This window comes from Dermacentor albipictus, chromosome 7 (genome assembly GCF_038994185.2).
Source record: "Dermacentor albipictus isolate Rhodes 1998 colony chromosome 7, USDA_Dalb.pri_finalv2, whole genome shotgun sequence".
NCBI classification, from domain to species: domain Eukaryota; kingdom Metazoa; phylum Arthropoda; class Arachnida; order Ixodida; family Ixodidae; genus Dermacentor; species Dermacentor albipictus.
Window position 1 is genome coordinate 38,248,505 of NC_091827.1, and position 24,737 is coordinate 38,273,241.

General features: G+C 43.9%; 1 protein-coding gene across 1 annotated transcript in view; it reads left to right on the top strand.

The window, feature by feature from the left end:
- The window catches only part of sav (scaffold protein salvador), a 37,009-nt gene extending 13,168 nt beyond the window's left edge, over positions 1–23,841 (top strand). The window contains exons 7-11 of the mRNA XM_065436634.2: positions 2,077–2,301; positions 3,873–4,027; positions 4,483–4,544; positions 9,535–9,711; positions 10,994–23,841. Coding sequence (XP_065292706.1) covers positions 2,077–2,301; positions 3,873–4,027; positions 4,483–4,544; positions 9,535–9,711; positions 10,994–10,999 — 625 coding nt within the window. The 3' untranslated portion in view covers positions 11,000–23,841. The remainder of the gene's footprint in view (positions 1–2,076; positions 2,302–3,872; positions 4,028–4,482; positions 4,545–9,534; positions 9,712–10,993) is intronic.
- Positions 23,842–24,737: the final 896 nt, after the last annotated feature.

Below are 24,737 nucleotides of genomic sequence, written 5' to 3' on the forward strand. Positions count from 1 at the left end.
CCGCAACTTTGTCTTCCAGTTCTGCGGTCCACCCACGGAATGACATTTTCTGCTGGTTTGCTGCTTCTGCCTCTGCCAGTACCGAATGCTCTTTTCGGATACTCCAAATTCGTGCTGTGCCGCGAGGTTGCCGTGGGCTTCCGCGCACTCAATCGCCTTTTTCTTGAAGGCCACGGTGAATTGCCGTCGGCTTCCGCTCATTTTGAAACAAAATGTAAAAAAGCAGCCTTTAACCAATATAACTTTGTGACAATGTAAACGCAAATTGGCGGTTCCACAATGTCACCACGCCGCGCTACTGCTGATGGCGATGGCGAAGGCGGCTCTTTACTTCATCGACCCATTGTTGCAAGACTTCCATAGTTTTTCCGCCGATGTCCGGTATATAAGACGAGGGTCGACTTTTCGCAATGATTTTTTGAAGAAAAGTTCAACTTGTATTCTGGTTCTTACGGTAAGTTAGCGCTGCCCTTCAACATGATTATGACAATGTTATACTGTAGCCAGATTCTCAAATAAAACTTGAATAAAATGAACTGAGTGAAGGAGGGACCTCCTTCTGGATGACTACTTACTGTTGTATTCTTAATAAAGATTGATTGATTGATTGATTGATTGATTGATTGATTGATTGAAAGATTGATTGATTGATTCACTCGCTGCTGCTGCCACGCTTATCTTGCTTAATTTGCTATCACATTTGATGCTTCACCTTTCAGGTGAAACTGCGCCTTTTCTTGCTTGTTTTTTACTTTGGAAGTTCGACACTCACTCTTTGCATTAGAGTTGTCAGACATTGCGACGAACGCTTTGAAAGTGAAGCATTTCGGATATTACGGACTTTGAATAAAACGGACGCTTTTTGTCGAATTATTAGGATCCCTTGTAACGAGAGTCGCCTGTACAGTGAAAGCTCGTTAATTCGAACTTCAATAATTCGAATTTATGGATAATTCGAACTGTACGATTTGGTCCGGCCAAGCTCCACAGAAGCCTATGTATAAAAAAGTCCGTTAATTTGAACACGAGAAGGTTCCCTCACGGATAATTCGAACTACGCTCGCCTGGCACATAGCCAGAGAAACGCGCCTACTGCCTACACACAAGGCTGTATTGTCTCCGAAATGGAGAGAACGGCGAGAGAAGGCAAAATCGGAAAAAAAAATCTAACCGACGCGGGGTCAGCCAGAAGGCAGCGGCGGCTGCCGCCTCTCCGTTCTACGTAACCTCCGAGACTTCTTGCCCGTTGCAAATCTCAGAGGCTTTGCAAATCTTGTACAGCTGCTAATGTTGTGCGGAGATGGCACGGCAAGCTGCAAAACACAGTGAATCAAGTACGTCGCAGCTGCACTTGCAATCAAGAGCCAACGAATCAGGGCCTTCGCCACCTTCACATGTTCAGGGTCTTTGTCTCGGCAGCCTTCATCGGTTGTGCACCTCTGTTTTCAGCTTAGGAGGTATCGGCCGTCGCGATTCATTGTGTTGGTGTTAAGCCTCGGCTAACGTTCGTTTCGGTGGACATCGGTGGTGTGGCACAGCCGGATCCAGAGCTTCGACTTGAAGAGGGCGTGTGCCCGCGGCACACGCCATCACTTTCTGACATGCCCTACTGCTTCCAAATCACAGTGTACTGTTGCCCTCCTTCACTTTCGTTAGTTCGAACTTTCGTTAATTCGAACTGAAGCGGCTTCCCCTTGCGGTTCGAATTAACGAGCTTTTACTGTATTGAGATGTTCTGTTGCTGAGCTCGTACGAGGCTGCAGTGGTAGCATTTCTCTAGGGGCAGACTGCAATGGTGCCAGCGTATGTAGATTTAAGCCCACATGAAAAAAAAAAAGAAAGCCCGGGTCGTCGAAATTAATTGTGCATTATTCCCAGCGAGCAGTAACGGTGGCATTAAAAAAAAGATTGTATCAAGAATGTGTATGTTCTTGTTTTGCAAGACATCCGCTCGTATTTCAAACGTAGAGTTTCGCACGGAGGCTGCTCTGTCTATTTTTTGGCACTGCAGCTCGTCAATTGCTAGCGTCCCGTCAACCGCAGTAATCTGACTGGATTTGGGGGGGCTGCGTGCAGGTTTCCGAACAGCGGCGGAGGCTCGCAGCCACGACTGGCGGCCAAGAACGCGGAGGAGCTTCCCCTGCCACCAGGTTGGACCGTGGACTACACGATGCGCGGCCGGCGCTACTACATAGACCACAACACCAAGACGACCCACTGGAGCCATCCTTACGAGAAAGAGGGTCTGCCCACCGGCTGGGAGCGTGTTGATTCTCCCGACCACGGTGTCTATTATGTCAAGTGAGAGCTGAACGCCTTTTGTTGTTGTCATAGGTCAGTGCACTGACTCGCGACTATGCCGACTCATCCACGCTCTATGCTCATTTCATAAGCTTGGGTTGAACGAATGAAGGGGAATGAGTTCCTGTGCGTTTGAGTGGGCGTGAGTGAGTGACTGTTGGCGAGTGTGAGTGGGTGAGCGTAAGGGCTGTTAAGGGTGAGTGGACACGATTATGAGCATTAGAGGGTGCCAGTAAAATGCGAATGTTGGCGAGTGTGTGCGTGGGCTGCAATATGAGCATGCGTAAGCGCTGAGGAGTGTGCCTCGCAACTTCTTTGCAGTGCGGCCCGCTTGGCCGTAGCGCATGACTCGCGTCTTCGACACGTTTTTCACTGCTGCACGCACATCCTGATTACTTTTTCGCCAGTGAATTAGTCGACAATGGGTCGTCCTTTTATTGCAATGTAGGCATGGGTTTGATGCCATCATGTAGCCTGCTGTAGAATCTGTCTTCATCTTCAACAGCTCATCGCACATGCATTGCACTGTGTCAGAACGAGTCTATTGCTAGCCGCAATCGCCGCAAACAAAACTGTGGTCACTATTGGCATGATAATGAATGGCAACCATGCAGTTCTGATAATGTTAGTGGGGAGTTAAGTTTCCTCTATGTGGAGTCCACTGTATTTCTGTTGTCATCTTGTGATGGCAATGGCAGTGACGCTGTCTACGTTGGCTCTCATGGTAGGCGGTTGCAAATGTTGCGAATGCGCTTTTGGTTTGGCATCAGATTGCGTTGTGCAGTTGTATTGCTGGATGTATGCACAGTAGTGGAAACCACTTTTATTGGGGGGAAGACGGCACACATTACACTCGGCTAAATATTGTAATCATTCGTGGTGAACTAGTACCGTTCTTGTTTCTTACTTTTGAGCAGACGTCAGCAGCAGCTGACGTGTCTTCAATGTGTTCACTGTCCCGTAAGTTCCACCAATACAGACACTGCCGCTAAATGGTTCGCGATTGGGGTCACCATATAGGGGTCAAGCACATGTGTGCTAACCAGGTGAGCTTAAATTATCCAGTGAAGGACAATTTTCGTATGAAAATAATTAAAATTTCGGCCCATAGAAATGGGTGCTAGACGAAAGCTTCGGTCACGATCAAGTTAAAAGAAAAATCGAGTTAACAGAAGTCTACTGTATAACGGCCAACAGCAACAGAATGTAGATGGAAGTACAAGACATACACACAAAAGGCACAGTACGAAATCCCCATGTGCAACTCGCAACAAATGTTGGCATGACAGCAACGAAGTCCCTCCAATGACGGATAATTGCAGACCGCACTTACAAGTCCTGCAGGTGCAGGCGCTGATTTCTGCACGCAACTCTCTTTTTTTCTTGGGTCACTTCATCAAAAGCAGGTGAAACACGAAACAGCACATCACTCACAACAGTGGTTGGCACGGTTAATGAGACAATTGCTGCAACAGTCCTCATTTGCGGGCGCCAGTTAGCCAAGAAAAGTTTTGCGAGTGTGGGTCCTGATTTTTGGATGAACCTGTCTCTTTCTTTCCCCCTCTCTTTAGCCACATCACCAAGCAGGCACAGTACGAGCACCCGTGCGCCACTCAGTACGGACAGAGCGGCAGCTCGCCCCCTACGGGCCACCTGCCACCTCCTCGGCACACGAACTTCCACCAGCACAGCGTGCTGGTACCAGCCAACCCTTACCTCACAGAAGGCAAGTAGCAGATGATCCCTTTCAGTTTGATTTTGTTGCGATGGCAATTATACGGGCACGCCAACCACGCTTGTGGCGTTGCCGTTGTGTCCGGACAGACATGTGGCATTGGCATGACTATGGCAAAGCAACGCAGACGACGGGATGGGTCAAACGGAAAATCAGAGCGCACTGACACAACCCAGCACATTGTGTTTCTGTTTCAGCCCCCCTGTCATTTGCACTGTTTCACCATAATGAGCATAAATGTAGTCCATAATGAATGTAAATGCCAGTTGTTCCGAGCACTGGCATGATGTTCTGGAGAGACGACCACTCTCGTGAGGGCACACCTTCGTGAAGCTGGTCTCATCCCCACCTGTCCTCACCCTGGTGAGGACAGGTGACGGTTAAAACAGTCGATTTTCATGTTGATTTCTATAAATTGTGGTATTTGTGTGTTGTTTTTTTAACAGAGATCCCGAAGTGGCTCTACATCTACTCAAGGGCACCTCAGGAGTCCGACCACAAGCTGAAGGTGCGAGCTTGCCACTTGCCATGTTGTCTTTATCTTTTTACTTGTTTTAACCCTTTGAGGGTCGAATTATTTTGAAGAAAACTTTCCCGGGTCGTCAAATTATTTTATTGCGGATATTGAATGTACAAGATGTATAAAGTCAGGAATAAATAGTAAAAAAAATTAGGGAACAGAATTTTGGTGTCGGCATCACTCAGAACTGCAATATGTTCAATAGCATTTTAGAGTGTGGTACTCCTTGAAACACGAGTCTCCGCGCAGCCGCAGAGAGCGAGAATACCTCATGAGCGGCGGTGATAAACGAGCGAAGAGCCGTGCCAATCAAGATAGAAATCAACTTCCGCCGCCCCTGCGATAGCGTGCCGACAAAGATAAAAATCACGTTTCGCGCGCCTCCGTTGCGGCGGAACCAAAACCGCAAAAGCGCGTTGCCGCTGAGAGCGAGAATACCTCGTGAGCGGCGGTTATAAACAAGCTAAGAGCAGCGCCAATCAAGATAGAAATCAACTTCCACAGCATTTGCAAGAGAGTGCCGACAAAGAGAAAAATGACGTTTCACGCGCCTCCGTTGCGATCACGCGGCGAAACTGAAACCGCAAAAGGGCTGTGGCCGCAGTCTGCGCAACGGGCTGAAGCTTGAAGTCAGTTCTGTTTATCTCCCCAAGAAGGTAGCACAAATTTCAAACGCTTCTTGTAGGACCTAAGAGGTGGCAGCACCTCCCAGTAAGCGTGCATCGTCATTATGGCGCGAAATTTCAAACGGAGGGTCGAAACCGTACCCGTGCGGCGAAGACCTTGCGGGACAGGAAACTGCCGCCGTACATGTACGGCAAAAACCGTCAAAGGGTTAAAGTCCAACAGATGACACGATGACACATAAAAATTTTTTTTTTCGGAAAGCACTGATGATAGTTGCCAATGTAAGCGAATAGCCCAGAATGAGCAAGCGAGCAAGCGAATTAATATTTTCCTTGCTGAGCCTGACTGTTGACCATCCACGAAAACGACCGGAACTGGCAAAGAAAGCTATTCACTTTATAAAGCAACCATTGTGGATGCTTGAGATGTGCGGCATTTTTGTTCCTGCTGAGGGTATTCAGAATAGCACATAGATTCCTACAAAAATTGCTAGAGGAAGCTCTGGCACTAGCATCTACTGAAGCAGCAATAAATGTCGGTTCAGTTGGCATGGGAGGAATGATCTGCAGTACATGAAGTTAAACTTTATCCTTCTGGCTTCAGACGACTTCTTTGTGACTTTGCGAGTTGATCACATGCAGCAAAATTATAGACGCTGCCTGAATCCGCACACCGGCGATGGCTCCCTTTGAGCAAGAGGAATGGCTCTCGAGGGGCTGCAAGAACTGGAAGCAATTGCAAAGCCAGGAACATGCCACAGTCATCATGCTTTAGGCATCGCCTATTGCGTTATAAATGCAGCAATCAACAGTTATTATGCTTGCGCAGAGACTTACTGCCTTTGTGCGTTTGCAAAGCAGCTTAGACAGGTAAAGCACAATAAATTACGCAAGAAATGTCTCAAGCCACAAGCACTAACATTAAACAATCTGTGTACTATCCACCATTAGTGTGTTAGCTGAATGAGTGTAACCGCAGTGTCGTAGTTCCCTGTAGTAATTTCTACGGCGAACTGTGGTCACTAGAAGTTGTAGATGGCACAAGGTGCAGATAACAAATAAAGAAAAGCACCATTTAGCCCAAACATTCCTTGCTGTTGCGTTTTCCCAGCTGCTACATCACATTTTCATGGTTCTGAACCTGAAGCCCATTGACTGCTATGTATTATATTTCCATCTAATACATTGCCATTCTACAATGTTCCCGCGTCATGCGCTGTATTCGAATGCAGCGTCCACATAAAATTTAGTGGTGCAAAGGCAAATTTGCTCTTCTATGTTGTTACCGAGGCGATGAACGTATACGGCGAGCCTCACCCATGGTCCCACCTGCAGCCCCATCCTTAAATGCTGGAAGCACGCGATCATCAGTCCCAATAAGCATGTCTAGGTGTGATTGCGGTGTTTGTCGGTTACCTGAAGCCTGCTTTGCCGCAGTACAGTGGTGTTATGCATAGAAGCACAACAAAGGGACACTAATGAGAAAAATTATTTTTTCTGTATCAATAAACTGGTCGTCTGCAATATCAGAAATGCCACTCTTGCCACGATAAGATGCTTGATAAGCCACAAAAAGTGCAATAACAAAAGACGGGTGGCAACACCTCCCTGAAGCTTCCGCACCATCTCGCTGTGACATCAAGGATTTTGACAGCGTCTCGTAGGGCCCAGTTAATTCTTTTAGTGGTAAAGACATACCGTAAAATTCCAAGCAAGCACCCCCCCCCCCCTCAAGCAAGTTGAAATTACCGGCAAAATGTGTGAGGGGTGCTATCCGGGAATGGCACCAAAATTCTAGATGGCGACGACAAAATTGTCTCGCCAGAAAGAAAAAGATCCAGCGGGCACGGATTTCAAATTTTGTTTAATATGAACTTTATAAAGCCAACGATTTGTTAGTGCTGTTCATCACTCTCAAAACAAGTCGAGCTCAGCTGCAGTGCCTAGCTACAGACGGTGGACAGTGAACTGCGGCTTGGCCGTTCTCACATCGCAGCTGGCGGTGCCACAAATATCAGCATGTTCTTTTCTTCGCTTGAAACTATTGCAAGGAGAGGGTAAAGCGGCGACAATGGTAACAAAACATCGCCACTTGGGAGCATCGGTGGTTCGTTCTGAAGCGCCGTTTGCTACAGATTCAAAGTGAGCCAGAAGATGTCTAGCGATAATATCGGTGGCGAGCGATCGGCGGCGGTGAGCATAGCCACGATCGCTCCTCTGTCGCCGAGCGCCCATGTCGCTGTGCTGCAGCGAATTCCTCTGTACTGTGTGACGGGCAGATCTCGCCTTTTGCCAGCAAGACTGCTGTCAGATGGCAGTCGCAGACTCCGAACAGCGCGTGACGAGTTGTCATTTTGCTAACGGAGACGCACCTTTAAAAAAGAAAAAAGAAAATGGTAAAAAGAAAAGCCACGAAAACTTCTTTTTGTGAATAGGATGTGGCATGCCAATGCTGCCTGGGTGTGGTTTAATAAGGGCACGGAGCAAAGGACAAAGGGGTGGGGGGGGGGGGGGGGGGGGAATGGGTTTTCCCGGAACGGTGCAGAAACTGAAAATTAGCAGTGAAGTTCGAGAAGGAGGGGGGGGGTGCTTGCTTGGAATTCTGCGGTAGTGTTTTTAAAGGAGCCCAAAATTGAACATGGCAAGTTTCTGGAACTCCTGCTGAATGCGGCCTGAAGGAGTGCGGCCTGAATTAAAAAAAAAAAAGTACTTTGAAATCCTTGACATCACAGTGGTGTACTGGCGTTGGGCATTCAGCGTGAAATAAAAAAACTAAAATTTTGACTTCCATTTTCTCTTCTAATAATCAACCTATTATTTCGAAATTCGCGACAGCAGAGTTTTCAAGGAGTGCTTTATCCGTCTAAGTGATTTAGTGTTTTGCATCAGTGTCCCTTTAAAAGTGCAGAGGGGTCACTGTCACGGAACATAGTATGTATCTCTTAATTGCGCATGCATAATCTCCGGTCATAGTATGAGCACTGAGGTGTCTAATAGATGTACTGGCAGTCATTCAAAGCTGGTTCTGACATTGCTGTCGTGATTTGGCACCTTCCTCACTCTTGGGTTTTCCTGGCTGTTACGTTTCTCTTGTGCCGTCCCTTGTAAAGCTTATCAATGAGGTACTGCTGTACTTAGCTGTGGAGCCAAAACTTGGAGGGTAACAAAGAAACTTGAGGAGTAGCTGAGGACCTTGCAATGAGTGGTGGAACAAAAACAAAAGCTGTAATGTTAATACAGGAAATAGCCAGTGAGTCACTGATTGTAGGCGAAATTGAAAGGGAAAAAGTTTAGTTGACCAGCTCGCATGGTGTGTAGAACAGATACTCGACGGTCTATTAGTAACAAGAAATGGTTGGAAGAGAAGTTAAATGCAGTTGAAGGCAGCAAAGGATTATATGAGGCTATAAGATTTTAAAAATTTGTAGACTTGGGTTGTAGTTGGCTGACACAACATAGCGGTAATTGGCGATTGCTGGAATAGATGCCGAAATGGACTTGAGCGATCTCATCTTGTAGTGATGGTAACGAACCAGGCAGTGCCATAACTGTGTCTCGAACCTAACTATTTATTGGGCAGACTTGTGCTTAGAAAAACAAGTAACCCTGAAAGCGCTATGATAGCACCAAGCACAGTTGTCGGTCGTTGAACCCGGTTTCCGGGGGTTGTCTCTGCTATTAACACATGTTATCGCTGTACGTTCCAGACTAATCAATGGTGCTCGCACACATTGAAGAATCAGCAACACTGTTTGCATCATGTGCGCAATCAGATTAGACAGGATTCTTTTGGTATAGAATCAATAACAACATTCAAGAATTTCTAATACAGCATGCTCGTTCTATGCTGAGTGACAAATCAATTAACAGTGACATTCCAGTGGAAAAAAGTCACCTTCAGAAATCAAAACAGTGCATGCCTGATTATAAAACGATGGTATGATCATGATAGACGCTGCCCTCACAAAGGCCTCACAAAGGCAGTTGGAAACTTTGGTATTTGGTATTTATTTATATCACACAAAAAATGTACAAAGATTGCGCAAATTGTGATGAAGGTGGGAAAAAAGCTGCACGCCCAGCCGCTTGACTGGCCCCAGCTCCCCATTCACTCAGCAACAGACAGCACAGTTTAGTGCATAATTATGATGAAACAGCCAGTCGGAAAAAAAATCATTTTTGAGATGATACCATTGTATACCATGAGCATTCCGCAATTTTCTTTAAAGGCATTGCATGGTTGTTTTGATGTCTTTTCCTGGTTTGTGCACACCACACTAAATCTCAGCTGTCATCCTTGAGACATGAGGAGTTCCTGAAAAAGCGGAACCCCCTTTTCATCACCTCTGCAGTGGAACCTTTTCCGGCTGCCGGAGCTGGAGTGCTTCCAGGCCATCCTGAACCGGTTGCACCGGCAGGAGTTGGAGGAGGTGGTCATGAGTTATGAGGTAAAGCGCCTGGCCATATCCAAGGAGTTCGAGCGGCGCCATGCGCTAGAGCTGGCCAAGGGTCGCAAGGCCTCCACCAAGGTACATGGGCTTCCTTTTCCCAATGGGCATTGCATGACCCGTTCGGAGGACATGGATGCACACATGGTTGATGAGGAAAAGATCAAAAGTGTGATCACGAACCAGATTAGAACACAGTATTTCGGTAGCCGCACAGTAGCCTTGTTTCTAATGCACAGAACTAGTGTTGTGTTCACTGTGAACAAGGTTCCAGCATCAAGCGCTTTGCGCTGGTACGGGGGAAGAGAAAATTGCCATCTTTGTCATTTCATCGCCATCATCACATGGTCATCATGCGGTCATCGTCATGCCACTGTTGTCACGTCGTCATTGTCTTGCTGTTATCAAGTCGTTGTCATCGCACAGTCATTATCATGCAATCGTCATCTTTATGCCATCGTCGTCATGTCCATCATCATGCTGCTATCGACATGCTTCATTCTGTCATCATATACATGCTTGCATCATGCTCAACTTACTGGGACATATTTCTCCGTTGCAACCCCAAATGAGGCCAGATACCTAACAACACATAAAATGATCTGCACAATTGTTTTCTTGTTTGTCGTTTTCACCTTTGACTGCATTCAACCGAGGCCACACAAGCTATTCTCAAACCCACAACTTCATTAAGCTGTGTGGCACTTGAATACGTATATGAAAGCATGTCATATGAAGCACATGCTTTCATACGTGCCAACTCTCCTGAATTTACCTTTAAATTAACAAATTTGGGCCTTTTTTGCGATTTTCCAAATGTTGTGCCAAGTTTGTATTTGGTTTGTTCTCTTGTCAATCTCCGAACCTTCTGTTAAATGTCTTCTGATGGTGAAAGGACGCTACAAGGGTACCTGCTTCGAGCAAGCTTATACAGAGAAATTCCCGAGGCAAGCGAAATCAGCAACAGTAAAGTCGCTGCAGCCCAATCACTAAGACCTAAAATGCATTGTGTTGCTGGTCAAGTCTGTTGTTCCTAGTTAGCTGCAGCTGATGTTCTGTGTCTGGAGCTAAATCATCGATAATAATTTGCATACGTATTCCACAGAAGGTAACTGCTCAGAGCAAGATTATTTTTAAATACGTGCTATCCCCTCCCTTCATCTGTGCTGTCGTATCCACGTGATCTTTCATTAATATTAATGTTCACAGGTTGGCAGACATGTGCTTTAGTTATCCGTGTTTGAGATTGCGTGCATTACGCAGGACTTAGCAACTTGGTCTTTTTTTCTGCACGCAAACAGAATTTTGCAACACTTGCCAATGGTTGCGTTCGTCCCTTCCTTCCTTCGATCTTTCTCTCTAGTTATGACTGCTCCGTGGAGAGAGAGAGAGAGAGAGGAAAACCTTGGGTGCGGCACCACCACCTCCTAGTCACAAGAACGTCTGCGTGCCGCAAATGTCATTGTGCCCTACCCACTGCTTCAGCTTTGTCCTTGATAGTATGCAGCTTTGGGGGCCGCGCTGGTCGTGCGTCCTCAATGCTGCCTCTTCTTCATTAATGGCTGTGCGGTGAACAAGTGTTTTCTTTCCCTTGGAATGCCGAGCGTGTGTTTGCGTGCTGGGTTTTGTTGTTGCTGCTGGTGTCAGCCGACTTGCAGGCTTGATCAAGCAAACGGGACAGTTCTGCATGTCCGTAAACTTATTGCCATTTGCGGAGTACCAGGGTATCGGAGATGTAGACATGAGCAGATTTGTTGGTGGCCCCATCTATTTTTTTTTAAAGCAAATGGGTTTACGTAACCTTTTTGTCTGTTTTCGTGGTGGCCAGAGGCTGTTGGTGGTTGGACTTTCACTGCCAGTACAAAGGCGTCGGTGCAAGGGGCATGTACTCTCGTGTTACTGAGTTGCGGTAGTGCAGCTTGGTAATGCGCTATACCTCATTGAGACACATGTGTGGTCTACCTATATCACTACAAATGTGCTGGTTAACGACTCTGTTATTAGCGAAATTATGCATGAAACAACAAATGCTGCCCAAACATCCTCACTGCAACAGTTGTACGCCTTCAAGCACACAATTTCTTTAATAAAGTGAACAGCTCTCTAGAAGTGTTCAGCTCTTCACTTAAATGGACAATCGTCGTAGATACTTTCTGCAGTATTTTTTTTGTCAAGCTTCATGTCCTACGGCATAGATGTTTGTGTAAACGAAAGCGTGGAGGCTCTTCTCATGTTTAAATTGCAGTATTGTCCTAGCAGACTTATATTCTATGAGCTAACACCTATAACCCGCAGCTTGATCTACTTATAGCTCGACGGATTGGGCTACAAACCTTAGCAAGACGAAACTCGGAGCTATTATTCTAGTGACCACCTGTATTTTACCCAGCCACTGATGCAAAGCGTTGCCTGCAGCGTAATCGTTAACACACATTCTTTCTTTTATTTTCCTTCAGCAAGAGCACTCGTTTAAGACAAAAACATTGCGAATGCATCGTTGGACAGTGTGTCGCAAGATGCCGCTACCAGCGTCGTTGCTGCTGTCCACGTCTCTGGTAACCCGGTATTCCATGAAGGGACAAGCTAGAACTCTTAATACCTGTGCCACATAGGCGAGAAGGAATTGCATTAACTGCTCAATGCCTTGTTTAATGTCATTTGTGCAGTACACGTACTTAATGCCATGAAAGCCTAATGTCTCTTGCAGTGGCTCATCCAACGGTTGAATGCATATTTTCTCCATCCCAACGTTGGCATATACAACTGTACGCCATCGTTGCAAGGTTTAGTGCGATTGAAAATGAACTTGTAACAACAACTTCAGGTGCAATGGCATTAACTTGGGTTTTAGAAAATGGCGTTAACCTTGCCCCTGTGGTGCAGGTATAATGTCCCTGGACGAATAGCTTTTGCTGAGTAATGACAACCGCAGCTGTTTCCCTTCAAACGCGTTTGAATGTGGTGGATGTGTTTCGATGTACTCGCTGCAATGTTGGTTGCTGGATTGCATTCTGCGTCGGTAATCCTAAAGTGTAGCCAAAAGAAAGAAACAGAATGTTTGCAGTTTTCTCAGTATTATTGCTTTCATCTACCACAAGCACCAGATGACAGAGCACTTTATGAAGAACACTCTGGACAGCAGTGTTGCGATGGTTCTCAGTGCTTGTCTTTTCATAAGAAAAGCGTATCTATAAACTCTAGATCATGCTGTTAGGTTACTGAGAAAGTTGATCCAGCTGCTATATATATGCTGGAAGGTTTTGAAGCTTGTGCATTGTTTGTTTGGAAGCTTGCGTGTTGTTTATTTGTTTTTTGACAGAATTCTACGCAAGAGCTTTGTGAATGACTGTTTTGTGGGTTGCATAGCGCATTTTTAAAAAAATGTCTACATCATGAAAAAGAAACTTGTAATTGTCAAGGGATACTATGAGTAGTAAAAAAAAACTAAGGATTTAGACAGTGGTTCCTCTCAGTCAATAACCCAATCCTTTGCAATTGCAGCAAGAACAGGGGAGTGACAACAGAGTCGTGAAAAAATAGCTTTCCTACTGAATCGAGGAAATGGACAGCTTGATCTGGTCACCTGACTTTGAAACTGCTGAGTCTGACAGAGAGGGCAGGAACATGCAAGGTCCAAGTTTCAGTCTAGCTTGGGTTCACGCATTCTGTTCATTGTAATTACAATCTGCTGCAAGAAATTATTGCAGTTGATTTATGACTTACATATTAAAGGAGCACTGACATGCACTTTAGAAGTTCTAAAATTTCCACCGCATGCAAGTGCACATAAAATGATGACACTTGACAAGTACAGTTGAACATTGTTGTAAAGAAGTCATAGCATACATGAAAATACCTTTGTTATATCTAATATTCATTATAAGCATATATTTGTTACACGTTGATGTTTGTAAAGAAAGATTCTAAATTGACTGTTGTATCCATTCGTTACATCTTAGTTCTTTATAAAATTTAGGTTTGACTGTGCGAAAGTTGGGTAACGTAAGGTAATTTGATACTCAAGTTGGTCGTAAATCACTGAGCTTGACGCCGTAGACATTGTTTTCACAACATCATGACACAGACCAAAATTTTCTCACATCATGTAATGGTAAGACTAAGTGTGATGGCGTTGCTCGTTAAGGTAAACAGGAGTGCTGTACACACTACTTGTAGCTACACTCGCGTGTGGTGCCACATAGATTGCAGCAACCCAGTGTATAACGACTTCATGACGCATCCACCTAGCAGGTACAGAAGCTGGTTCATAGAGGCAAGTACATATTACGGTCAATTATTTAAGGTGCGCACACTAATTTTTTCTAGAGCTTTAGAGAGTACGTGCCTTGAGTTAATGCAAAAAAAAAAAAGTCAGTACTCCTTTAACTTGCAGTTTTGGAAGCCACTCATTTTGCCAAGAAATTAGGCTGTTTTGGATTATTGAGAAAGTTTACTGCAAGAAGATGCAAAAAAAGAAAAAAGGGGTAATATGAAAGTGTTTAACTTAGCAGACAACCAGAATTTTTGCTATAGAATTAACTATATTTGGTCGAGCATACGTGGTCCGTAGGTGTGAAATGTTTTTGATAGTGTCAAGACTATTGGAGACGCCTGGGTGTTTTATACATGGAATGGTTTGGGAGCAAGATTATTGGGTTACTCATGCTTCCCACGTTAGAGGTTTGTGTAGTTGTTTGTGTGCAATGTGATTAATTAGCGTGCATTCAAGAAAGAAAGCGTTGTGCATTTGAGAAACAATAATCGTGTTAAAAAAACCCTATTGAAAGACCAGTGTCAATAGGAGTATTGTTAGCTGTCATATATGCAGCATTACTTTTGTGTTTCTTTCTATCGGTACTTTGTCACAGCAAAAGAGTTTGAAGAGCAGTGCTGATCTTTTTCTTTTTTGCAAAGATTGTGCTAATAATTTGAAATTCCAGTGAAATCTACTGAATATTCTTCTCTACCCACTAGAAAAATCTAGCTAGAGATGAACTACAGTTAGAAGTAAGGGGTCAAATATTATATTAGACACACACGTTTAAGCCTTGCAAAGATTACGTACCGAGTCCCACAAATCACATCCGAGAAAACAGTATGTCGACGACAAAATGCTCATGGAATATTTATTAAAAAAAAACAGAGTTCAATGTTTTGCAAAGTTGAATATGCCTTAAGAGTTGTATAAGCAGGCGTTTCATTGTGATGTCTACAGGGTGTTTCATGTAGCTTGAACCGAGGATTTAACAAAGGTGGTTATCCGCAGCTGAATGAAACCAACAGCACGTGGCTTGCTGTCATGTGGCGCTGCTTAGAGTATCTTTCATATCCCACTTAATTAGTTAACTAAGATCAATCATGCAAAATGTTTAATATTCACTTTAGGGTGAAGTGTGTTTAATTATGTTGTAGAGGGGATTCAGAAATGACTGATTTTGTGGCGACGTACACCTGTGGGCGAAAGTATACGGACCAGGGATTGTGTGATAAAACCTATTTTCTCCTTTACCTGTGAGTGCAACTTGAAATTAAAGACTGCAGTTCAAACTTGGCATTGCAGATTTTCTAGTGCACTCATCAGTTTCTGTATGTGCCCGTTAATTAGTAAGAAATTCTCTTTTTCCGGTGATCCTGTGGTCCGTATACTTGTGCTCACGGGTGTACATTTCGTGTGGTGACATTTTGCAGCGTTTAAAGAAAGCCCGCAAAATATGAAATAAAACCATATGGCTGCGCCATGCGCAATCGCATTGCAGCGGTCTGAACAACGCTGCATGTGAAAGAACCATACGTGCAGACCATGGCAAAGTGAGTGGCCACGACTCTAGGCGTCGGTTTCGCGGTGCATCAGCATCTTGGGCGGGGGCATACGCAAAGGAAGCACCCTCACCCTTGATAAGCAATGGGCTTGACGCACGATTGAGAGCGCTGCAATATGATAGCACGTGAGCACAGTCACATGGTTTTGTTTCATATTTCACACGCTTTCCTTAAATGCCCCTAAAAATGTATCGTTTCTGAACCCCCTCTACAACGCAACGAAACGCACATGGCACTAAAGTGAATATTAAAAATTTTGCATAATTGATCTTAGTTAATTAACTAATTAAGTGGGCTATAAAGAACACTCTAAAGCGTGCCACATGGCGACAAACCATATGTTGTTGGTTTCATTAAGCTGCGGTTAACCACTTCTTAAAAATCCTTTGTTCAAGTTGCATGAAACACCCTGTATATTATGAAAAATATACTCTGCAAATAAGCATCGTATTTTCGTTGTTTTTTTGTTTTTTTCTTGGAAGGGCTCCTTCTAAAATGGCATTCTGAATCCACTCCACTCGCAGACAGCTTTCTGAGACGACGAAGAAAAATCTACGGGGGCAATGTGTGCATGCATGACAGCACTTCTAAATATAGTCCCACAGTTTCAATTGAGTTCGCCATGTAATCTCCAATGTATCGTATGTGTTACACTGTTTGGTAGCTCAAAATTCGAATTTACAGGGGTCCTGAACCATCCCTCAGGCTTGGTGAAAATAAACAAGTCTGCAGATAGCATATGCTGCTGTGAACATCTCAGCAGAATTTCGCAGTCATGAGCAGAGCAAAAAGTCAACTTTTTCTCAAACACACACTTTTCAACAAAAGCCTGCTTTTCTGGATGCTTTATCTCGTCATATAGCAGATTCCCACACGTGGCTGCTATTGGCGAATAGCTGTTATCAATCGAGAAGGGCATTTGGATCAGTGCAATTCTTTCTACTGTTACTGTGTATATTTGCCCGAAATGTATATTTGCTGAGACAGCTTAATAAACAGGCTGAAGTAAGGCAAAATCTCCATTTGAAATTTGATAATAATTATGTTCTTCTGGAAGAAACCAAATCTCATCTGCTCACGCTCGGCCTCTCGTCTGCTCACGCTCGGCCATGGACACCCACGCAGGAACTAAACTTTGGCCACCCTGCTTGTCGGTGTCATAGCCATCTGGTCTCTCTAATTTCGACTTGTTTTGAACACTCAACTACTCGAACCGTGCGAAACTTAAGGGCGGGGCACACGCACGCTTTCCAGTGCGCTCTCACTTCTGGCCATTCCTAGTTGGATGCCTTGGCAGACTTGCTTTGCATTGAGCTGCTGATAGCGCTTCAAAAATGTGCAAGTTGGACGTGGCTACTATCCGTTGGTGGTCAAGCTGCTGCAGGACAGAGCTGGTCCACACCACGTAGCACAGCCAGACAGAAGCCTGTGAGCGATGCCGTGACCGTTGCAGGGTGCAACGACGAGTCTGCTGACAAAGTACACCGTGTCTAGCCGACGACAACCGCATTTGGCATGTCATAGGTGCCGAAATTGGAAATAGTGCCATCTACGTGAACATTCAAAGTCAAACTTGAACTACCCGCCACGGTGTCATTCAGAAGGTAGGGCATTGTGGGCACACACTGCTCTGCTGTAACCTTCGTAGTGCAAGGAAAAGAAAAAGGAGGGGAAGCCACACAAAGAGGATCATAGGTGACCTTTCATTGCCAATAACTCTGCATCCACTGAGCACATTGAAGTATTTTTTGCAGCAAGGTATTTCTGAAAAAGTATTTTAAGTTCCAATGTATTTGTCAACTTCGATACAAAGTGGTTCAGGGCCTCTTTTGAGTATAGGAAACATTAGGTAGCTCATAGTTGCATGTTTCATACGTTTAAGAGGGTTTCCAATTGTGAACAGTTTAGCAAACCAATTACTAGTAAATAATTAATGTACTGATCAAGTTAGAACTCTGGTGTTGGGCTGCAGAGCACGAGGATGCGGGATCGAATCCCGGCCACGGCGGCCACATTTCGATGGGGGCCAAATGTGAAAACACCCGTGTACTTAGCTTTAGGCGCACGTTAAAGAACCCCAGGTGGTCGAAATTTCCGGAGTCCCCCACTACGGCGTGCCTCATAATCAGAAAGTGGTTTTGGCACATAAAACCTCATAATTTAATTTTTTTAAAGTTAGAACTCAAAAAACATTTGACAGTTTATGTTGTATCAATGTACCCTTCGTGGCCAGAAATAAAAACAAGCAAGTTGTTCTAAAATTTTTGTGTGTGTGTGTAGAAGTGTGACCAGCAGTTTAATTTGAGTTCGTTTAAGCTGGGTAATAAAAAAACATAAACATGTTATTTCAGAACTTGTACTAAAATAAGACATAAAACACTATCATCATCATCAGCCCATTTTTATGTCCACTGGGAGGATGAATGCCTCTCCCAACAATATCCAGTTCTTTGTTTTGCACTAGCAGATTCCAGCTTGCGCTTAAAGTACACTACTGAGTGATGGCAAGTTCAAAACTGTTGCAAGTAGAAAGCTATGCCCATTTAGTATGGCAGAAAATGTAGCCAAACTGCCAAACTTCTTGCATAACAAAACGCGCTGAAGCACTGTTCCTGTAGTTTTGCTTTCATGGCTATAAGAAGTTGTCCACGAGCGTAGAGTAAATTTGCCAGTCATGAAAGGCAAGTTTTCTAGCTAGGTAATCCTGAAATATGCTACGTCCAACTGCAAATATACTGAAATTGGGCACTTATTTGCTTGTCGTTTTCGGGAGTTGTATGATTAAAATATTGCTTGTGGCCTTCTCCATTCCCTAACGTTCCCTAAAAATATTTTTGTTTATTCCCTTCAGCCACAAATATGACTGAGTGGTCTTAAGGCCACTAAATTGACATGATTTTCTGTAGATATGGCACAACCTTTGCAAAAAAGAAAAACATTTTGACCCTTTAGCATGACTTGTCACATGGAGCCAGTCATTACGACTGCAAAGCATAATTGATTCCAGGCATTGAGCTTTTGTATATATTGTTATAACAAGAACTGAAACATTTGTTACAGGTGGATGCACTGGTTAGTGCTGAGTTTAGGGTCTTGTGATTCAAGAAAGTCTACCAATTAACTGCAGTGAACAGGGTAATACGTTAACGTCTTATCAAACCTGGTAGTGCACATTTTAAGATACCATAGTTTTGCATTACTTTCCTTGTGAAACTGACTTAAATTGTTTTTCACTGACTTGCAACATTGTTTTAGCAAAGGATTGCATTTATATTCAGTGCTATGCCCAAGCTTTCCTTTTTCTCTTGTCTTCACTGCTTGAACGTACAAAAGTAAATTGTCACCATACGTAGGCACTACGACCGAGAGTTGTTGCCATGCAAGTGTATCGTTAACCTGGCACAACTGTGCCTTTGTACTAGATGCCCTTGTGTGTTATCTTTTGACTGTATTGCGGCAGAGATGTACGTTGGTTTTCGTTGGAGATGAATGGAGTGCCATACCTGTAGTCATTAAAGGGACACTAAAGGGAAAAACGATTTCTCCTGCATCAGTAAATTACCGTTCTACAACACCAAAAACACCACTCTTACAACGATAAGACGTTTGGTGAGCCAGAAAAAGCGCAAGAACAAAATACGAGTGGCAACGACTACTGAAGTCCCCGCACCTGGGGGCTGTGACGTCTTGGATTTTGATCGCATCTTCTAGGTCCTACTAATTATATATAGCAGTACAGATTGACTACATTGTGTTCTAAAGGAACCAAATATTAAACGTGGCAAGTTTGGGGAACCTTTATTCAGGCAACGCGGCCCAAATGCGAAAACATACTTTGGAATCCCTGACGTCACGCTGACGTACCGGCGCAGGGGTTTCGGTGCGAAATTAAAATACTGATACTTGGACCTTCATTTTCTCATCTAATAATAAAAGTATATTTTTTTAAATGACTGCCTGCAGGGTTCTCAAACAATGCTTCATTAGTCTAAACTGATTTATTGTTTCGCTTTAGTGTCCCTTTAAGCGCAGGATTGGTTGACTTGACCAGTACCCGGAAAGGTTGAAGAAACGTGTCAAATATATTATTCCTGGTATTGAAGTGCTTGTAAAAATGAAATGAAAACCAATGTGGGACAGGGGCATCTGCAAGTTGTCCACCACCTCTTTGTAGTATTCCGTTCAGTTCTACACTCTGTTTAGTACACGGCAGGTAACACCACGGAGGCTAGTAGAGAGGCGTCTCCAACTGCTAGCGTCCGTGACCAAGAAATCATGGCCACTTATGAAAAGAGGACATAGGTATGCACCATGTAATTCGATGTAACATTGTCTCATACTTTTGTGTCACAAAATACGATTCGACGCCTTCCATGTAATGGAAAGCGTCGATGGTCTGAACCTATGTACCACTTAACGAGGGGAGTGGCATGTTTTACTGGAACCAGTGGCCATAGTGCACCGCTTTCACCCGCGACCAAAGTGTAGTACATTGCGTCCCAGAAGCGAAAATGTGCACAAATAATGTGTGATTTGACATAGCCTGATGTCCACAAGTTGTAGTTTAATACACTATGTAATTATCCCGTAGAAAGTGTCGCAGATCAAGAACAGCACTGTGAAGCATGTCGAGTGAGACGTGTATGATTACACTGGTTGTGTGGCTTCTGCAGCATTGCCGGCTAGGTATGAAATGGGGTATAATTAGCTCTTCCCTTTAGCAGTGAACTGTACTGCACCTTCCACCATGGTGTCGAGTCATTGTGACACTACTGTTTTCATGAAACTCTCATTCTGCTGTGAAGTGTTCCTGCTTATACTGTGTCAATACTGCTAAACACTGTGAACAAATGGAGCCGGAAAAATTTGCGTTGCTGGATGCCAAGTGCATGGTAAAGCCTCACTATTACACTTTAAAAAAAGTAATGATAACATTACAAGAAGGCAAGAAACTTGCAAAACAAACCTTATGAATGGAATTTGATGTTTCCTAATGGACTATTTCAAGTATTCTCCAGAACGATCATACGAAGCGAAAATGTGTCACTGAGGTCTTGCTGCATTGGGACCACTGGGGCTGTGTTTTCAAGCAATTGCTTTCGAGGACATCATAGTCATTGTGCATCAATTGGCTGATAGCATGCAGGAGTGGATATGATGAGAGTTTTTCAGACCTGGACTGAGCGTTATTTTCACGTCGTGAAATTCTTGAGTGTATCACCCCTTGGCGGTGGCACAGTGGCTGTAGCGTTGCACTGCCGAGCACAAGGTTGCGGGCCCAATACTCGGGTGCACTTAAAAGGAAAAAAAATGAAAAAACACTGATGTATTATGCTTAAGGTGCATCTTAAAGGACCCCTGGTGGTCAAAATGAGTCCGGAGCTCCCTGTGCTACGACGTCCTTCGTAACCCACTGGTGCAGTTTTCGGGACATTCACCTCACAATTTTTAGTTTCTCAAATGCATTGACCCGATGTTCATCGCTCAAGTGAGATGCTGCACTGGGTGTTACCTCATGCAAAGCCCAAAGTGTCCGTAAAATTGATTGACAATATGGCCCCTGCTGAATGACCCGCAAGGATATGCGTCTTTAGGCTTGTTGACGCTCTCAAACAAAAAGGCGATATGTCCACATTCAGTGAACACGGATGAGAGAGGATACTTTAGCTAAACACCATTCTCTGTGTTGTCCCGATTGTCAGTTTTTATATTTGTGCCCTGATGTGCTTGAACCAACCTGATGACTTTTGCGGTGTCAATGGGATGCTTACTTGACATAAAAATTGTTTCAGCGCAAACACGTGCAACCACAAAGTATCAAGGACGGGACACAAGCGCTGCGTCCCGTCCTTGATACTTTGTGGTTGCATGTGTTTGCGCTGTAACAATTTTTATGTGAGGTATGCACCAACTCGCCCAGAAAGATGTTTTAATGGGATGCTTGTTTGTTTGTGACATCACTGCTGCTTTATTGCCCGCAAATGCTAGCATGTCATGCAGCAAAGGTCAATTCGACCCCGTTGCTGCTTCACTTAAAGCTAACTACAACAAAATTATGCTTTTGCTAAATTGGTTGTAAATGAGTAAGTACTGTACACATATTATAATGAGGCGATGTTGGCAAAGGTGTGGGCCTGGTAGTTGTCTAATTTTCTTAACAGCCTTTAAATGGCACATGAGCTCTTGACACCTGCACCTGATGGTTAGTGGATGTGATGCAAATATCAGATGATGGTCTCCGAGAATTTCAGCATGCTGCAGGTGGTGCCTTACCTCTGAAGTCATGCTGAGGACCTATGGCATTTCTCAACGTTCTTGGTTTTGCATCATTTTGGGCAAGCGGCGATGGCAGTGTTATTTTTTCACTTTTGGAGTAAAAAGTTGACATTTTGCAAGTTTTTGGTGACATATCCAATCGCAAACGTAAAATTTGAACTGAGGCTGTTATATATCTGCAGTACCTGAAACTAGGCGTTTTGCACTGTACTAAATTTTGTGGCAGTTCACCTTTAAGTGCATTTGTTTGCAGTGGTACATATATGTTATTGAGCTAGGCAAGCATTAGCCACTGGTCTAGTTGGTTAGACATACTAGGGCCGCAGCACAGGAAGGACACAAAAGTGTGGCACAAGTATTACGTTTTTGTGTCCTTTGTCCTTCCTGCACTGTAGAGCTGGACAAACTTTGTAAGTGCACACTTCATGGCAGTAAGAGAGTTAGATAATAATACGCCTTCTGAAAGCAGTTCAGTGTGCTATCTCCTTGCACCTTAGCAGACATCAACGCCCTCTACCAACCTAGCCCTTTTAATAAAGTGAAGATTTCGATGAAGTGGCAAGCTCCAACGCATTGTGAAGCGATAACAGGAACTGAAGTGCAAGCATGATGTACTGTAGTCTACGTATTCTACAGGAATTTTCAAAGTGCAAAAGCTTTTTCTGCAGAATGTTGAGCAACTGCTATTCCAAGTGGCGTAGCAGATTCAGATGGCTAAATGGAATGATGAGTTAAGATCACAGGCTTTAGTACCAAATCCTTCTGAAAGCACTGTGATGGTAACACTAGCTTTAATGATATGACACAGCGCCTGCTAAGCGTTGAAATGGGTGTCTAGGTGTGTGTGTCTACGGTAGCCTGCAAGGTGGAGGAAGATTCATGAAAGGGGGAAATTGTGATTCACCCGACTGCAGCACGAAATTCTCGGGAAGAAAGCTTCGCAGTTGACGAAAAACTCGTCCAGGCCCAGGTGTTGAACTCGCGACGAACACCTTTCCAGGGCAGCCACTCTACAATCTGAGCTAACCAGGAGAATAGCAGATCGCAGGACAATGGCAAATTAATTGACAACTCTACCGTGCCACAGTCAGGTAGATGACAATTTTTCCTTTCGAAATATTACTTGGCAAGTCTGTCATAAACGTCTGGTGCTAATCCAACCTTGCCAAATATTACCAGTAACCACTTCTTTGAAGGACTACTACACTTGAGGCTTCATTGCTGTGCAGATGTACCAGTTTCTAAGTTAATGTGTGGATCAGTAAGCTAACTTGGCACTGTGCGATACAGTCATCTAATCAAGCATATTTCCTCATTAGTCTCCTGGTAAATTTGTTACCTTAATTTATCTAAAAAATTGTTTCCTTGGTGCATCTCACCATATCTGCATTGCTAAATATATTTCCCTCCATTTAGATTTAGGGAAGACATTCAGTTCCCTATTGAATGTCAGCTTTTTCTTTAATATTCGTGTTTCACCCTATTAGTAAGTTATGTCATTTGGAAACCCCCAGCTATTTCCCAACTCCCTTTAATTCAGCATGCATACCTAGTCGATGCATACCTAGGCTGCTGAAGCATCTTCATAATGCACCTGTGCACTCAAGTTCTTGTGCCGGCAATTTCAAACATATTTTTGTAATGTTATACTATATCGTTACATGTATTATGTGACCATCAGCCATGGTATTTTCCACTGCAACTCAAGAACTGCCACCTTTTGAAATGAATGTGCCAAATAAAAAAAGAAGCTCAATTGCCTTGCAAAATACTGGCAAGCTGTGTAAACAGTCCTGCAAAAGGGAGCTGGAGAGGTCTTAAAAGTTGAAACATAACTGTGCTCTTGACTTGGTTTGAATGTAGTAATACGAAATGGGCTCTAGTTATTTCACCATCAACTGTGTGCTGGTGATAGGACGAGCATTTAATAATTATTGTCCTGTTTAAGTAGGCAGTTTGTGCATGATCATGTTGCCTATGCTAATGTTCACACTTCATTTGTTGCTACAAAGGCAAACTCTCCTCCCTGATAGGTCTCTAAATCCGGTGATGTCATGTGTTAAGTGGACAAAAGAGTCCTAATTTGAATTTCATATCTATTTCAGCTTATTAACATGTTTTTATTTCCTTGCAACACATTGTTCTGTTTGTTAGAGCGAAAGATGTAGGTTACCAGTAGAGTAAAAGTTCTTTTTAACAGTGGTCAGCTGAATTCTACTGCAGCAGACGTTATGTAACAAGGGACAAAAGCAAGTAGCTGTAAAATGAAATGTATTTCCTGTCAGAGTAATGCATGTGATAGTGCCACGTGGGCACGTCTCATTTCACTGAAATGGCGACTTTCCCTATGAACATGCATGAAAGTGCAAATGACTGTGCCAATGAGACCTGTCTCTGTGTGTTATGCAGTAAAAGGGACATACGCCACAACTACTGCAAATAAATACAGCCGGGTTAAAAACACGGTGTGCATCTTGATGCAAGATCCTTGAGCTATCACTGTAGTTTTGTTGGGAGCTATTGCTGTAGTTTTGTGATACAGCAATAGCTCACAAACTAAAGCTGTTACTTTAGTTCAGTGACGCAACAGTTTCTGAAGAGCAGCTCTTGTAGTTCTGAACAAGGACAGCGATAGGTGAAAGCAACTACAGCTATTGCTGTAGTATTTAGGTGTTGAATTTTCTAAACGCTCTCTGTCTCCAACTTCTCATTTGCAAGGCTACGCCAAGTGGTCAGCTTGAACAGTTCTTTTGCCAGCTTATGAATGCACAGAGCTGCTACTAGCTTACCAGTTCAATGCTGGTGCACTGGTCACAATTTGAGGTACTGCGGCAACGACAGTGGTTTGTACATTTGAGGAAGCCACAATGCGATGATGCGCACAGCTGTGCCTGTGTGTAGGTGTGTGTGTGTACACTTCTGATTATTGCTGTCATGCTACAAGATGTCTCTCTGCTTTAAGAATGCAGCTTTCAATGTTGAAGCAATAGGTTCACCTGAACCTGCACTTG